This window comes from Acomys minous, assembly GCF_964271855.1.
Source record: "Acomys minous genome assembly, chromosome: 8".
In the NCBI taxonomy this organism is placed as follows: Eukaryota; Metazoa; Chordata; class Mammalia; order Rodentia; family Muridae; genus Acomys; species Acomys minous.
Genome location: NC_140489.1, coordinates 107,827,169 through 107,844,289, shown reverse-complemented (window position 1 = coordinate 107,844,289; position 17,121 = coordinate 107,827,169). Strand labels below are relative to the sequence as shown.

Below are 17,121 nucleotides of genomic sequence, written 5' to 3'. Positions count from 1 at the left end.
GGGACTCCTGAGCCCAAATCTGCCTATCATAATGTTCTACTTGTAGGCTTCTAGGACCCTCTGGATCCTTCTACTTTGCCTTTCTCCCATGATTTTCTCATCTAGAGTCCCACTAGAATGTCCTCTCCTCTGTCTCAGTTTCCTGGTAAGTGAAGGCTTTCGTGGGACATGCCCCTTGCCTGGCCCTCTTCTTTTCCTTTTTATCCAGCCTGGGACCTCAACTAATGGAGTTGTGGGACCCACTTAGAATGAGTAAGACTCTCTCAGAGACACACCCAGAATTGTGTCTCCCAGGTGATTCTAATTCCCATCAAACTAACAAACCAGACCAATGGGGCTATGCAAGACCAGAGTCTAGAAGTCATGAGACTAAGGACAAACACTATGGCTTTTGGAGTTGGCATCATCTCCCAGCTCCTCATCATATGGCCTGCTCAAGTATGAATGCATAGTTAATTACAAAGAAGCACATGTCACAACATCCATCTTATTTGAGTAAATCTAGAAAAATAGCATTTTAATTTTTCTCCCTAATGTAAGTCCCTAAAAGGCTCTGGGCTTGAGTTCTATGAGGAAAACAAGCAAACAAACAAATAAAAACCCTGAACATTTATTTAGTCTTTGCTGTTAAAGCTGCATAGCTTCTAAAGTCATATTTCACAAGGCATGGCCCAATAAGCTAGTATAAGTGTATATTGTAGTGTTGGCGTGCCCATGCTGCTAAGAAGCAGAGTGCCTTCCTCCTGCGTGTCTGACACCCCACAGCCTTCAAAAGACTCTTCTGTTCTTTCTCCCCACAGTCCCTGAGAACTGTCATTCTACTTTCACTTTTAATGATGGAAAGGCCATTTTTTTTAAACCAATAGATGACACTGATGTGTCTAAGATAAAATGACAAAGTGAGCGTAAACATCAAACTGAGGCTTTGAGTTTAAAAGTCCAATTGTCAAACAGAAAGAAGGGAGAACGTGGAGGCATAAAGCTGTGGAAGCAGAGGACGTTTTGAGAGCTCTGGCTGGGGACGGTGGGTGCCAGGCAGGCATGTTCTCTACAGTCAGATGATCTGGATTATATCACTCTCAGATAGACGTTTTCCCCTCAATCTTTGTTGAGCAAATAGTTATGACCAAAGTAGAGCAGAGGAAAGCAAGCAGGAATTACAAAACAAAACAAAACAAAAATCTAAAAAACATAAACCATCACAATGCTTTGCCTAAGTTAGACATGCTCACAGCCGTGGAAAACTCCATTTTTCTTAGTTATAGTTCCATCTAAATACTATCTATGCTCTGGAGTTAAGCAGAGGTTTGTACAATTTCTTACTCAAGAGCTATTAGTGAGAGCTGCAATGGATGTAGATGCTGGTATCTAGGCAGTTTGTCTTCTCGCAAGGTGCACTCTGTGATCCCAAAGCACAGAATAGGATGTTTCTCATGTCTGTTCTGGCTGTTTAGTCTATAACATATGTGTATCTCCAAGACTGCAGGAGGCAGAAAGGTGAGGAAGATGGCAGGGAGGAAAGGGACAAGTAGGCTCACCTCTGCCTTACTTTCCATGATCAGATTTTTAAAACCATCATCAAGTCCTGTAGGTTATGTATGCACACTCTGAGCATGTTCTGTTTTGTTTTGTTTGCTTGCTTCCTTAGTTTTTTGAGACAGTGTTTCTCTACGTAGCCTTGGCCATTCTGGACTCACTTTGTAGACCAGGCTAGCCTTGAACTCACTGATATACGCCTGCCTCTGCCTCCCAGAGTGCTGGATTATAGGCATGTGCCACCATGCCCAGTATCTGAGCACTATTTTAAATATTGTGTTTTATTAAATCTTCTACACAATCATTTTACATGTTCTTAAATATGAAAAGAAAATAACCAACTTCACGTATGGTGCGAGGCACTGGGCCCAATTCTGTAGCAAGATCCATCCTTTTTCTACCCATCTTCTGGATCCACTTCCTGTGAGTTGGCTCCCTCCTTAGGCAGTCTCTGTTCAGTATCAAGCGATCATCCACATCTAGCCAAGCAGACTCTCCTCATCTTATATTTAAGCCTCATGTTGAAAAGAAAACACTTCTTTCCCAGAAGTTCCAACAGGTCACAGGTTTCACCTGAATTCTGCATGTGTAACTGAGCCAGCTCCAGTGATAGGAAGAATATTTTCAAAGTCAAGGACAGAAAAGGACTAGAGAAGGTGTTCAGAGAGGAAAAACAAAGCAAAACAAAACAAAAACCTTCCAATGCAATGTCTGCTGTTATAACTTTCATAGATTGAAGATGCTTCATGACTATGCTTACAGAACAGCAGAAAATGTTGTCATCATCATTGATTCCCAGAACAACAGAACTTACTGAAAAAGATAGGAAGACCTTTACTCCTACAAGTACACTCTTTCAGAGCCCCTCCCAGCCCATAATGAGTCATGTCAGAGTTCCTAAGGCAATTCAAGATGGCTGACATGATCAGAAACTAGACTGCTTTAGAAGAGTTAGGTGTCAACGGTCAGTTATCTTTCTTCAATAAAACGAACCAGGCACATTTGGTGGCAATAAGGGGAAAGACATCTCCAGTTGACTGACTGACATAAATAGAATTTTGTGAACTAACTACATTTCAGGAAGAACAATGACAGTGGGACATTGGGAAGCCTGGAGAACACAAGGAAACACCACCATGAATCTTTTCCCTGGGTTTTCATCTCTTCAGACTCTGACTGAATTCTCCATGGGATGGGATCTGCATCTTCTAGACTCATGTCTGTAGTCTTCTCAGTTACCAGAAAGGAAAAGGGCACCTACTGGAAAAACTCCACGTTCAGTAACCTAGCAACAGCAGCCACACCATCATCAGCTGCCAAGGCGCAACACATTTCCACCGCCACATATTTTTCCTATGCATGTGTGCTGTTCAGCACCTTCATATTCCACTCTCCTTCCCTTCCACCTTGACTCAGAGGTGGCCTCAGCATACCCAACCCTCCAAAACTCTAGTGTGATATCTGTTACATGGTGTGACTTTGTGGCATCCCTTGATTCCAATCTGTCCAGGTACCTCAGCGGCTTAAATCCTAACAGCTCCTTTCTACCTTCAATGAGAAAAGTCTCTTGGCAGGACTCTGCCATGGGTAACTCACCTGTCTCTTGTAACCATCACTGTGACCAGAAATGGGGTGATAGAGCTGGGACAGCCACAGCCTCGTGACCATCACCAAGGCCAAAGAAGCCGATTCTGCTGGAGGTGAAGACAAGAGAGGTCTAGCCAGGCAGAGTGATAGAGACCCAGAAATTGGCTACTGTCCCACCTAGATACTGAGGATATATATGGACATCAAGATTAGGTGAAAGGCACCAGCAAGAGACTCCACAGCAAAGAAGAAGAACATGTAAGTCTTCAGAACTACATAAAGGCAGTGCTTTCGCAGACCGGGTGGCACACACTTGTAACCCCTCCATTTGGGAGGCAAACACAGAACAATCAGGACTTTGGAGCTAGCCTGGGCTACGAAGCAAAACTGCTAGGGATAGGGGTAAAAATAGCGCTCCTCCTTGTATTGATTGAAAGGACTGAAATTCTGGCCTTAGTGAAAGAGGATAATGTTAGAAACCAGAGGCCATTCAGGCCAGTATGGCGAGAGCTGCCTCAGCAGACCCCCTCACTGGTGCCACAGGCGCCTCCATGAGGCATTGGATGTGAATCTCCCCTCTACAGACTTCCATGTGCCAGAGTGTCTCACCTGAGGAAGTGCAGGGACATTAAAGAGGGTGGTCACACATCCTGTTTCCTCCCCTCTTCCTTTGCCTGTGGCCTGGGAACCAGAGAGAGGAGGGAAGCGAAGCTGAGAAAAGCAGCCAAAAGTGAATACAGACAGATTTCTATTTAAATGTCTCTCTTAAGAGGGACTCATAAGGATGCCAGGAAGCCGACTGGAGCTGCCGAGAAGCCCGGGGAAAGAATTCTGAAGATCTCTAGAGCTCACCTGCAAGGGGAGTGCAGGCTCTGAAATCTCTAAGAATTACTTGATCCACTCTGCCTGATCTTAAATCCAGAAGACACCCCAAGAGTAAGCACTGAGAAAGCTGCAGACTAAACCACGCTGCCATTGTCACCCTCAGAGGAGTCAGCAACTTCAACCAAAGGAAGCAATTGGCTTGTGTCTCTGCTGCCTTCTACTTTAAAGAGACACCCACCTTGATGTACGTATTCACGTCCTGAGTAAAGTTGCAGCAGCTATGTAAATGTGGAGGACACAGAAAGCGTGTCATCATAGATGACAGACGAAAACCTGCTTGTCAGGCTGGATTTGGAAACACATGCCTATAAGTCTAGCACACAGTAAGCTGAAACGGGAGGGCTATGAGTTCAAGGCCAGCCTGGGTTATGTAGCCCGTTTCAAACAAGCCTGGGCTACGCTTTGAGACAGTGTCTTGATCTATGTATGTGTGGGGGTTGGGGGGGGGCGGCAATTGTTAAACTATCTTCTTGGCTGAAACAAGTGGACAAGATCAAAAGAAGCAAAAGTCTTCATTGAGCTCCAACAACTGGTTGTACAAGTTCAGAATAGCAAGGCCTGGATGACGTGGACACCAAACATTTCAAATTCAGTGCTGATGTCCCACCAACCTCCCTATGGAAACAGCTCTAATTACAACCCCAAGGCTCGGTGGAGACAGCAGCGCAGCAGGGCTGGCAGGGCTGGCAGGGCTGGCAGGGCTGGCTTTGTTGGCTCCTCCCACAAGCACCAAGCCCTTCATCAAGAACCCAGGAAAGAGACGTTTACACAGTGTTCTCCAGTTTTACTGAGCCAACCTTAATAATGAAAAATGGGTTTTCAAATACTTCTCTCTCTAATTTTTCATTTAAAATACAAATGGACAGGCTGAAGATATAGCTTGTTAGAGTGCTTGTCTAGTCGCCCCTTCCCCCCCCCCCCAAACTCAGGGTTTAATCCCCAGCACTGCATAAACAGGCATGGTGGCACATGTCTGTATTCCCAGCACTGGGGAGGTGAAGGCAGGTAACGTCATCCCTGGCTACACCGTGAGTTCAAATCCAGCCCAGACCATGTGAGACCCCCTCTCTGGAGAGACATCTCAGAGGTTAAGAGCACTGGCTATTCTTCCAAAGATCCTGAGTTCAATTCCCAGCAACCACATGGTGGCTCACAACCATCTATAATGAGATCTAGTGCTCTTTTCTGGCATGAAGGCATAACTGTATATATAATAAATAAATAAAAGAAATACAACCAAGACACAGGTGAAAGGAAAACACTAGCTGAATGGTAGAGTGTTTACTTAGATATGTGAGGCCCTGGGTTCAATTTTCAGTACCATCTTAAAAAAAAAGAAGCCAGGTGTGATGACACATGCCTTTAACACCAGCACGTGGGAGGCAGAGACAGGAGGGTCTCTGAGTTTGAGGATAGCATGGTGTACCAAGTGAGTTCCAGGACAGCTAGCACTATATAGAGAGACCATATCTCAAAAATAATAAAATAAAATAAAAACAAAGTAAACTAAGTAAAATGCAACTGAAAATCTTCCTACTCAAGATATAAACTCTTCAACAGCCAAGTAAGGTTACAAAAGTGGAAGGAGGTGTGTGTGTGTGTGTGTGTGTGTGTGTGTGTGTGTGTGTGTGTGTGTGTGTAAATCATCAGATCAGATGGTGTAGACTATGCCAATCTGTCAATCTGAAGTCATCACAAAGAAAGTTGGGGTGATGATGCACACATGCAAACCAGCACTCAGGTGGTTGAGGCAAGGGCATCAGGGGTTGGGCGCCATGCCAGTCTGAAGTATAGAGGCCCTACCTACATGCTAGGCCTTTGGAAATACAAATTCATACCCATTGCCCTCAGTGACAAACTTCTCTGTGGGTGGCTGGTATACCACATCTAGAGCTGTATCTCACTTTAGTTCACAGGATATTCAAAAGCCAAACACCCAGAACAGGATGACAAGCTCCAAGGATTTCCCTAGACATTTTAAAGTTATACAGAACAAACTGGGCTTTTAACATGATGCACAAAATCTTATAACTGCTTAGAAGCTCCCTTTGAAGCCAAGTGTGGTGGCATATTCCTGTATTCAGAGCACTGACGGAGGCAGAAGCAGGTAGATCCCTGTGAGTTCTAGGCCAGCCTGGTGTACAAAGTGAGTCCAGGACAGAAAAAGCTACACAGAGAAACCCTGTCTAAGAAAACAAACAAACAAATAAAAAGCCAGAAAAGCTCTCTTTGAGGCTTTATATTTTATGATTAAGCAATGAAAGCCACAAATCACTATGAATTTATTTTTATGTCACTAATTAAAAAGCACAAACCACATTGCTATGATTGTAAGGCAAAAGATCAGTTACCTAAAAAGAATTCCCTCCTCAGAGATTTTTTTGGGAAAAGACATATAGAAAATGCTGAAGAAACAAATATTAATATAGATTAGTATTGCCCACGCATTCAGGTCAAAGAACAAATGTTTTTCACATGTGTCAGCTTCTGGTACTTGCCAGATCCTATTCTTTATTTGTATGACCATTAAAAAGGAAAATGAGTGAATGAATGAATGAATGAATGAATAAACACTCAGTAAAATAAATAAACAAAAGCTCAGTTGAATTGTACTTGTCTAGTATTCATAAGGCGCTAGGTTCAAACAATAAATCCGAAAGAAACAAACAAAAATCTATTTAAAAGGATTAAATAGAACTGGCCTTTGTAAGAAAACTGTTGAAACACAGTCACTGAATTCAGAAGAACAAAACACATTCCTACAGATGAGTAAGAGGAAAACATCAAGGAGCCTTGCCAAGGACATTTCGCCAACGGTATTCAACTGGTGCTTCCTTCATGGAAGAGTCAGTCCATCAAAGCTGATAGCAGCATATCAAGGGGAATGACATGCACGCTTACCTACATGCCACTGGTGTTATCTGATTCAGCATAGACCTTTAAACGGCAGAATTTCAGACTTCAGTGAAATGGACAGTCTTTTGAAACTGCTTTGTCATCCATCGTCTCGTACAACTTGTATTGCAGGAAAATTATTCCCAAGAACATTCCCTAATTCAATTCCTGTGTGCTGTTCTCCATATCAGCATTTACTTTCCTAACCTGCACCAGTGGCGGGAGCCATCCCAGAAAGGTGATGTGATGGGCGACCGGAAGACTGGCACATCTCAGGCAGCTAGTCACGGTGACACAGCACGCTGGGATGAAGGAACAGGAAAGAGCATGGTTGGCACCCGGGGATGCACTGGGGTACCAGCTGGCATTTCCTTGCTTATCTGGAATAAATGAACAAACCCTGCATCCTGTTGAAGGAGGGGCATGGGGATTAGGGCCTCAGAGGCCCCAGGGATGAGGATATGGCTAACACTCCAGGCACGCCCAAAGCCAGGAAGACCTGTTAAGATTGGTTCAAAGTGGAAGTGATGAGATGTGGATGGAATCCAGAAATATCTGGGGTGGAGACTAAATACTGCCCGCTATTAACTGGCTGTGGGAGGTGGAGTGGCAGGAAGTGACTCTCAGATCTAGGCAAGCTATGCGTCTAGCCCCATGGCTATGATGGTCTTGGGCATCGTGGGTACTATTATATCCCTAATACCCAGCCCTGGTTTGCATTTTTTCAATTAATTTTTGTCAAACATTTGAATGAGTAAGCCTGGGAATTAAGGTATAATGGGTTCATTTTTAGATATGGAGAGTTTTGAGTCGTGGTTTGAAGGTCTGTTCTGGGAACTGAATCTATTCAATGCTGAGGTAATCAATGAAAGAGAACACCAATGTCCTTATTTTCAGAACCTTATTCTGTCCAAGTTTAAAGGTTTATAGTCTCTAGGAGAACTTCCATAATCTCTACCTCGACATTTTCCTCCTAATTTTATGTTTATATAGGGTACCAACCATTCATTTTAGCTAATGGGGAAACTGTACAATATTAACTGTTTTCTGAATATCTTAATCTTGTTTTGAGCACAATTTGTCTTTTTTCTCTCTAACTTAAATTTTTTTTGATCTTGAGTCTTCCATGTTAAATGCGTTTTACATAAGGATGTTCTGGTAAAAAGTTAACCCCCAAAGCATTCCTAGCTAGACAAAGGGCAAGTTAGTTTGAAAAGAGAACAGAGTTAAATTGGAGGATTCTTACTGCCATCCAGTGGTGATGCTGTCAGGCAAATGTGGTACAGAGTGCATCTCCAGCTCCTCCCCAGCAAAGCCTCGAGGCCATTCATCCAAATGATGAGCTTGGGATGCTAAGTAAGTTACTGAGAGCACTTTGGTTACATTTCTGGCCCCAAAAGGAATGCCTTCATTTGTTCCTCTTGTGGTCCCAAATGTCATATAATAGTCTTCTGGAGGCAAACGTTTTAAAAATCAAGAGTGCAATTCACTGTAGGCAGAGTCAGGGTCTTCTTATGAAGGATTTCAAGTTGCTTATTTATTCTGTCCAGGGAAAAGTTGGCAAATATCTCCTCCCATATCATAGGTCATCTTCACTCTACTGTTGTTTCTTTGTTGTGGTCATGTTTGTCTACTTTTGCTTCTGTTTCTAAAGCTTTGGGAGTCATATCCAGAAGCAGCGCTGCCCTGGCCAGTCTCTTGAAGCATTTCCAGTACATTTTCTTCTACTGGTTTCAGGTCTTGAATTTGGGACTTTGATATTTGAGTCAGTTTTGTAACAGGGTGAGAGAGAGGAGTCAGGTCTTCATTTTTGCACGTGGGCATCTTTTCACAGTACATTTATTGAAGAGGCTTTCCCCAGCATATGCTGCAGGTCCCTCTGAGGCGCATGAGTTGGCTCAGTACCTGTGGGTTTATTTCTGTGATGCCTGTTCTGTATCATGGTCTGGGGCGGTCTGTTCTTATGCTGACACCACATGGTGTTGGCTACTGTGTCTCTGTAGCCAGTCTTCAGATTAAGGATAGTGATGCCTTCAGCTTTTCTTCTCCTCCTCCTTCTTCTTCTTCTCCTCCTCCTCCTCCTTCTTCTTCTTGTTCTTCTTCTTGTTCTTCTTGTTCTTGTTCTTCTTCTTCTTCTTCTTCTTCTTCTTCTTCTTCTTCTTCTTCTTCTTCTTCTTCTTCTTCTTCTTCTTCCTCCTCCTCCTCCTCCTCCTCCTCCTCCTCCTCCTCCTCCTCCACAGGGTTGGTTAGGTGATTCTGAATCTTTTGTGCCTCCATATTAATGCTTTCTCATTTTGTTATTCTTTGATAGTTTCATGCATGTATAGAATGGATTTTAGTCATCTTCTCGCTCCATTACCCTCTCTCATCTCTGCTCCGTCTGTCAAAACCATTCTTCTCTCCAAAGCAACCCCTCCCCACTTACCTTCATGTCGTGTGCATGTGTGCATGTGTGTGTGTGTGTGTGTGTGTGTGTGTGTGTGTGTGTGTGTGTGTATGTGTGTCCCACTGAGTTTAACTAGAGTTGCTTGCATGAGTATATGTGGGAGGTTAGTAGAGCCTGGGCTATCCCATTAAGGAAAGTGACCTCCTTTCCTACAGCCACCATTAACTGTTAATAGTCTCTCAGTGATCGATGGTACCTCGTGAGCCCTTCCCCAACCCATGACAAACTGTTGAGCCCAGTTTTCTGCAGGTTTTGTACAGGTGACCACAGTACAGTGAGGTCATGAGTGCAGAGGCCACAGATGATGATAGCAATTAGAATAGACCTCACCCTGAAGTCCAGTGCTGGGCTAGTGAGACATCACACTGAGAAGATTCTCACAGCCTCTGGAACACAAGAAAGTCAAGCCTATCAGACGTCTATCCCAACTAGCATCACCTGTGGCTTGTTGCAACGGTCTTAGGCAAGAGTTCACCTGGGCAATAGAAAGCCATATGAGTGTATGTCTTGATCCTGGCTGAGTGCTATGCTGATCTTAGTGTGAAGATGTAGGCTCAGGATATGAAACAGTTTGGTGGCTTTGGTGACATAAGAACTTGGCAATGGTTCATCCATGATAAGTTTGGCCAAAGCTAGTCAGAGCCCCACAAGCCAGTTGGTAACCATAGGAGAGAACCCATGTTTGGTACTGTAAGCCAGAAAAAAACTCTGTAACTGTAAAGGTCCTAGGCTTCAATGGGAGGATATTCCTGCTATTTTGTTAAGTGCATGTGATATGGCTATCAATTTTTTTTCTCAACAGTTGTGTGCATGTCCATAGACTATTGCCATTGTCTACATTGGGTTAGGAGGGAGATTTCCTTTTCCAGTGGATAATTGTTACTGTGGAAACTCATATCCAGTTAAACTGCTGAGAATAAGACTCTTTGCTGTGACATTGTAGTCCAATGATTAGCCCAAATTGGAGAAAATAATCATACATTTTTGCATCCTCTTCAAGTTTCAGAGGGCATCACAGAAGAGAGTAGAAAGAGTGTAAGAGCCAGAGGAAGGGGTGGAGTGCTGTGGGGCTCTGGCCTCTGGACATGAGCTGGCTGTTGCTGTGAAACCAGCTGTGATTACATGAGACCCTCACAAGACTGGGCCCACTAACATCCCTTTACGAAGGTGGAGAAGACTCGTGAGGTGCAAGACCCTGCCTCTCCCTGAGGGTATAGAAGTGGCTCACGATGAGTAGGAACAGGAGACTTCTTCAGTGGCTTAGCTGCCTGTAATATTAGCCATGCTCCTGGAAGTAACCCCCAAGTAGGGGAACACCAGTTTGTCAGGCTGGACTGCCATGGAATCATTTATTTCTTCAGTCTCTAGTTTATTTTTGCACTGATACTGCCGTCTATCACATTTACTAATTTTGGGGTTGTTCTATTTGTGCTTTTTTAAAAAATCCTCAAGGCACATTGTTACATTGTACACTTCTAATCGCTCTTCACCCCTCCCCCACCTCTCTGTGCACATTCTCTAGTGAGGTGAGCTTGATGGTTTTTTTTCCTTTAATATCCATTCAGACTTTTAATTGGAAAAGTTATACTGATAGTTGGGGCCCCACCCCTGTCATTTTCTTGTTTTCTCCTAGTTGTTTGAACACTCCTTGTTTCTATTTTCCTCTCTCCTTCATCTTTGTAGTATGATGCTATACTGCACAGATAGATAGATAGATAGACAGATAGATAGATAGATCTTCTGTTTCTCTCGTGTGCTTAATTTTTTTAGACTTGGTATTTACATGTGTGTAAGTTTAGATCGGGACTCCCTTTTTAAAGGCTGCTCAGTTGTTTATGAGGCCCCTCGATATTGTCCTGTCTTGAAATGACGTTAATTTTCCTTCATTTCTGAAGGCTAGTGTTATGGAGTGTGAAACCACAGTCTTCATGGTTTCTGGGCTTGGAATATCTCATCCCATCTCGTCCAAGCCTATAGAGATTTTCCTGGCCATGTGCTGCTGTCAAGACTTATCAAGCCATATACAGGGGCTGGGGGACATGAACAATGTCAGGAATCACTATGATGCTTATCTCCCAAATGCTAATGAAGTGCTTTCACAAGTGCATCAAGCCTGGGCAAGTTCCTCTTGTGGCTCCCTCTGGCAGCATATGCCCTGAGGTAGGTGGCAGCTGAAGCTTTCAACCTGTAACTGCATCAGGGGTAGCGCCCACCTGAAAACGAACAGAAAAGGAAGGTATGTGGATGAGAGGAAATCTGTCCCCGGCTCTCCCTAGCTGAGGACACCCTAATACGGAGTGATACTCGGAGGTCCCTCCAGCAGCATTCTGCTGTGGTTGGAGCAGAAGCTCAGAGTCCCTGTGCTCCCTTCTTGCCCTGTCAGCCATAGCCTCTGAGCACAGTGCAATGGGAGAGTGAGGACAGGAACTGTGTGAGTGCTGGCCTTCAGTTCTGGCATGACATGAGTCTCACTGTGGCAGATCACACCCTTGGTCTCAGAGGGCACACTCCTCCTAGATGGCACGCTTCTCCGTATGGAAACACTGATGTCCTACAGCGCTAAGTACCCAGGAGGCTTGGATCACAGGCATTCTGCTGGGCCAAGATGAGTTTGAAGAGAAGCTTAACTCCATGCTAGGGCCATTGAATCTCAGGGATGGAATATGCAGGGTTTGTGACGGCCAGGGACATCCCAACTTAGAAGCTCACTTCTTAAGGTGGGTCCTGGCCTTGTCACACTGAGTAGTATATTGGGAGATGACGTGACATCCTTTCCCAAAGGGAGACTATTGCACAGATTTCAAGTCACTTTTCTAAGTGAGCCACAAGTATGTGAGAGTTTTATTTCTATTTTTACACTATTTTTTTTATTCTTTGAAGGGCGAGGTTCTCTGAAAATTTGAAGGTTCTGAAGCCTTAGTTTTAGTATTTGCCATCTCTTTTCTCAAAATATATGAAAAATATGCAGTTATTAATTTGGTTATTCCTAAAGGAGTTGAGTGCAGGGCATCTGTATTCTGTCATCTTAACTCTAACAAAGATGCTATTAGGAGTAGAATATTCTGTTCTCATACAATTTCTACAAAATGCTGATTTCCACACTATTTGCACCATTGATTCAATATCATATTTATAAACCTTAGGCCATATATATCAGAATTTTTGACAAAACACATTTTTTGAGTCACAAGTTCGTCTGTTTTTATTACAAAATACTAAAACTAAGTTATGAATGAGATTATAATATAAACTTTAAAAACTGAGTGTGTGTGATATTTGTGTATAAATGCACATGCTTCTGAGTGGGTATAAATGTGTGTTCATGCCTGTGGCAACCAGAGGACAACCTTGGGTGCTATTTTTTTAAGTACCTTAGTTTTTTTAGTTTGGTGAGGTTTTGCTTGTTTTGTTTGTTTGTTTGGTTGCTTTTGTTGTTGTGTTTAGTTTTGTTTTTGTTATATATTTTTAAAGACAGGATTCTTCTATGCAGCCCTTGCTGTCCTAGAATTCACTATGTAGACCAGGCTGGCCTCAAACTCACAGACATCCACATGCCTCTGTCTCCCAAGTACTGGGATTAAAGGTATGCACCACCGCACCTGGTTTTGCCTACTTTATTTTTAAAGTAGGGTCTCTCACTGGCCTGAGGCTACAATAGGCTAGCCTAGCTGTCTAGCAAGCCCTGGTGATCTGCCTGTCTCCTACCCAGAACTGCGATTACAAGTGCAGGTCACTATGCCTGGAAATCAAACTTCCATCCTTATGCTCGTGTGAGCCCTCTCTCAAGCCCTCAAGCATCTTTTCTTGGGACAGAACCCAACCGTACATCTCTCCTACATGAAAATCGGCTGAAACTTTTGAGTTGGTTCAGACTTTAAGTCTCTATACAGCTTTAGTACTGCATTAACTTTCTATTGCTGCAAGCTCAGTCACATCAAATAACACACAGTTATCTTACAGTTAAATAGGTAAGAGGTTCACATGGCATCCCTGGACTAAAACCTACGTGTCAGATATAGGCAGTGCTGTCTTCAGTCCTAGGTTGTCTATGCAGAGCTCTCTCCCCATCTTTCCCAGCTCTCACTGGCTCTCCACATCTTTGGTTCAGGCCCTTTACTGGTTAGTGGTGGGTTGAGGCACTTTCATGTCATACCCAACTTTGTCCATGTCACATCTCCTTGACTCCTTTCTTTATGTCTTGCCACTTTTAAGGTCCCAAGGGCAGCCCCGGGGATTATTACTCGATGCCACTAAAGTAATCCAAGGTCATCTTCCTCTTTGGGGCCAAAGGGACTAGGAGTCTTCTCTGAGACAGCATTTTCCTTGATAATGACAGATTCCAAAGGTTAGGAGGCCGACACCTTCGAGGTATTATCACCTCCCTTGCTACAGACATTAGAAGGCAAAGGCCTCTCAAGGAAGTATTCACTGGGGGAATTTTCCAGAGGGTCCACTGAGGCACTGTTTGTTTTGCTTAGTTTTTGGTAAAAAATGGCATCTGAATCTCAGCTTATACTGAGAAGCGGCCATCGTTGCTAGGCCTAGTCCATAAGAAAGTCAGGACCAGGACTTTGAAAGGTCTTCTGTTCATTATTCCCATTAGATGAGCCCTGTATTGGCTTTATTGGTTTATGTTCTCAGAGTTCTGGAGTTCGATATCTGTAGCAGGGCTGACTTCTTCTCCTCTGAGGCCTTTGTAAGGTGACCATCTTCTTGCCATCATTAAATGGTCTTTCCTCTGCATGGGTCCTGACTTCCTTGTCACCTAAGGACCCTGGAGTCTTGGGTACCAGTTTGCTCCACTGGCCTCATGTAATCTTCAGTTCCTCCTTCGAGATCCTGTCTCCAAACAGAGTTGCGTACTAACGCACGGGGATTCCAGCTTGTCAGCATATGAACTTAAGAGGGAAACGATCAACCTGTCACAGTAGCTAACTAGTCCTACCTCATAAAAGCCTAAAGTGAGAGAACCCACTGGTTAAAAATAAGAGCTGGGGGACTTGGCGGCAGCAGCAGCAGCAGGAGGAGGAGGGTGTACAACTAGTTCTGTCCACACAAGGTGTTTTTTTTTCCTACAAAAATGGTGATTTTATTTTCTTATAACATACAATGGTAAGTATTTGGGGGATGCTGAGGCTTTTAAACTTTTCTGGGTTGACTTTACACATCACACAATACTAATATATGCTAAGAAGTTCCTCCATTTCAGCCAAAGAAAGGGATCCAATTGATGGGAAACCTGGTAATACACTGAGAAAATAATGGTGTTTCCCCGCCTGCTCCAAATGTGTATAAAAGTTTAACAGTCACTGTCTGCTCCACAGGACAGACAATTGGTTTTTTTTTAGGCTCCAGACCAAAGAACAGCATAACCCTGTGTCATAATACTTATAATACAGCTTAGCAACATTTCATCAAAGATGTTTGCACTTGAGATTAACGTCAGAAGAAAGAAACGCAGCTGAGGAACCACACAACAAAAAGAAAAAAAATCATATAAAACATTTCCACCACTATTTAAAAGCCAAATTTAAGCAAGAGTAAAAAAAAAAAAAAATCAAAACAAGATAATAATACAACCTCTGTTTAAAATAACAGCCCTGTCCTGCCTCTTTTCCATTGAATTTTACATATGAACAGACTATATATACTGGATTTTTGGAGAAATGTCCATTTGGTCTGTCACACCTATCCGATCGCTGCTCCGTCCGCTCACTGTCTTTGGGGTTCATTCGACTCCGTGTTGTTTCTGTCTTTGCCACGTTCCGGGTTAGGTGCAGTGTCTCAGCTGTACATCTCTCACTTTTCCTTACACAGTGCAGAGTATACGGGCGTAGGGTACGCGGCTCCCTCTTTACTCCAGGTCACTGTCTTTGTCTAAATTCAAAGCGGTGTTGAGCGGTGTGCAGTAGTTGGGCTTGTCTGATGGTATGTAGCCCGGCAGACACACGCATTTGTAGGAGCCTTCTGTGTTAATGCACTTGGCGTTCTTGCAGAGAGACATGCGGTTATTCAGCTCACTGCATTCGTTGACATCTGCAACAAACCAAACCACAGGTCAGCAGTCTTTAGTGTCGCTCCACTCACCAGCATGGCGCCCTGGGTGCTCTCCACAGTTCCTGGCCACATAAACCAGTGTTCTCACTTTTACCTCTTTCAATATGCAGGGTACGTCTCCTTAGATCTTAAAATAGACTACCAAGGAGAGTCTAGAGTTGCCCTGTTATTTAGTAATAACGCCAACTTTTTGTAAGCTTGACATTTTATATAGACAAGCTATGGTGTGAATGGTGATTCGTAAGATTTTTATCCAAACTTCTAGGGATGCTGTCTATTTTCTTAATCACTGGGCCATCTCTTCAGCCCTTGCTGTCTATTCTAGATGCCTTCCCTCTTTTACATTTGTGTCAAATACTCAGGGAAACCACTACTTACTGAACCATCAAATTTTAAATTTAAAAGTCAAAGGAATTGTTTGGGACATTCTGCCCTTTCCTCTATATTTAGCATAACTGGGGGTGGGGCTGGAGGTATAGCCTTATGGTATAGTTCTAGCCTAGCATGCACAAAGCCCCAGAGGTTCGTCTCTCGCTCTGAGGTAAATAAAAAAGTAAGGATTTCTAAGTGGGCAATAACTCTGAGTTTTAGTTGCCATAAAAGAAATAGAGAATACACCATTGACCGTCTTACCTATTTTTGTGTATAGCCTTGTGGCACGAAGCATAATTAAACTTAATGTATATTTCGAGAACTCTTTTCATCTTCCCAAACTGTAGCCCCACCCATCTATCCGAAACATGCCTAGCTGACCAGAGGAGGTCAGAGGAGATAAAGAGTCACTCATTGGACACTCTCGTTCTTACCGACACAGGTCATCTTGGCCATATCCAAATGATATCCATCAAAGCAATCGCAAGTGTAACCTTCCTGGACCCTCACACAGCGGCCATTTTCACAGCCGTTGAGGATGCCACATTCCTCAGCCTGCAGCTCCTCAAAGCTATTTAAAAAGCCTGCAAAGGAGAAGCCAGGGGCCTGGTTAGAAGTGTTCACCCTCCTCCCCTATTGAAGATCACATTATTATTACTAAGAATCTGGTTTATTTTATATATTTGTTTTAGATAGCTTAATGTTAGCTTTAGAATTCACTATCAAGTATGCCTATGCCCAATTTTAAGCATAAAACATTTTTTTTTTTTTTACAAATCAGCCCATTTCTTGAATTCTAATACTTCATACTCAAATCACATAATCTGAGAAAGCAAGCATAAGTTTGAGTTTTGAGAAAACAACCATGGGGTTGAGTCTTTCCTTTCAAATTAGGAAATGTGGGGTTTTTGTTTTTTGCTTTATTTTTGTTTTTGAACATTTTACTTGAATTCTCAGTAGGGTGGGCAAATGTCAGAATGCCTTTGGGGATGGGGCCAGTGGACTCCATGATGGGTGTTTGGTCATTGTCATTTTCTAAGAAGCAGGCTGTCTGTGGTCTGTGGGGTGTGCTTACTCTGGCTTCCCAGTGAGCCTTCCACAGGGCCCCACAGGATAAAGGCCATAGAACTGACGCAAAACATCTTGATAAACAGGAAAGTACATCACATTTGTGTTTAGAAAACAAAAAGGCGTTGATAAAGGACAAAACAAAGAAACCCATGTTTGGCTCTTTCTGTAGTTTAGTAGTTTAGACACTAGCTCTGAAGCCATTTGTGATATCTAGAGTTTTCAACAATATAAAAACAATGTGAGCCGCAAAAGTGTTTAGCTGTCTCCCTAGA

General features: G+C 43.2%; 1 protein-coding gene and 1 long non-coding RNA gene across 10 annotated transcripts in view; one reads left to right on the top strand and one right to left on the bottom strand.

Moving 5' to 3' along the window:
* Positions 1-17,121, top strand: part of LOC311604225 — a 62,414-nt gene that overhangs the window by 37,062 nt on the left and 8,231 nt on the right. The window lies entirely within an intron of this gene.
* Positions 14,412-17,121, bottom strand: part of LTBP1 (latent transforming growth factor beta binding protein 1) — a 381,021-nt gene continuing 378,311 nt past the window's right edge. For all 8 annotated transcript variants that reach the window (XM_084793790.1, XM_084793789.1, XM_084793788.1 and 5 more), the window contains 2 exons: positions 16,213-16,362; positions 14,412-15,385 (listed from right to left, as the gene is read on the bottom strand). In XM_084793790.1, the coding sequence (XP_084649916.1) occupies positions 15,204-15,385; positions 16,213-16,362 (332 nt within the window). In that variant the 3' untranslated portion in view covers positions 14,412-15,203. The remainder of the gene's footprint in view (positions 15,386-16,212; positions 16,363-17,121) is intronic.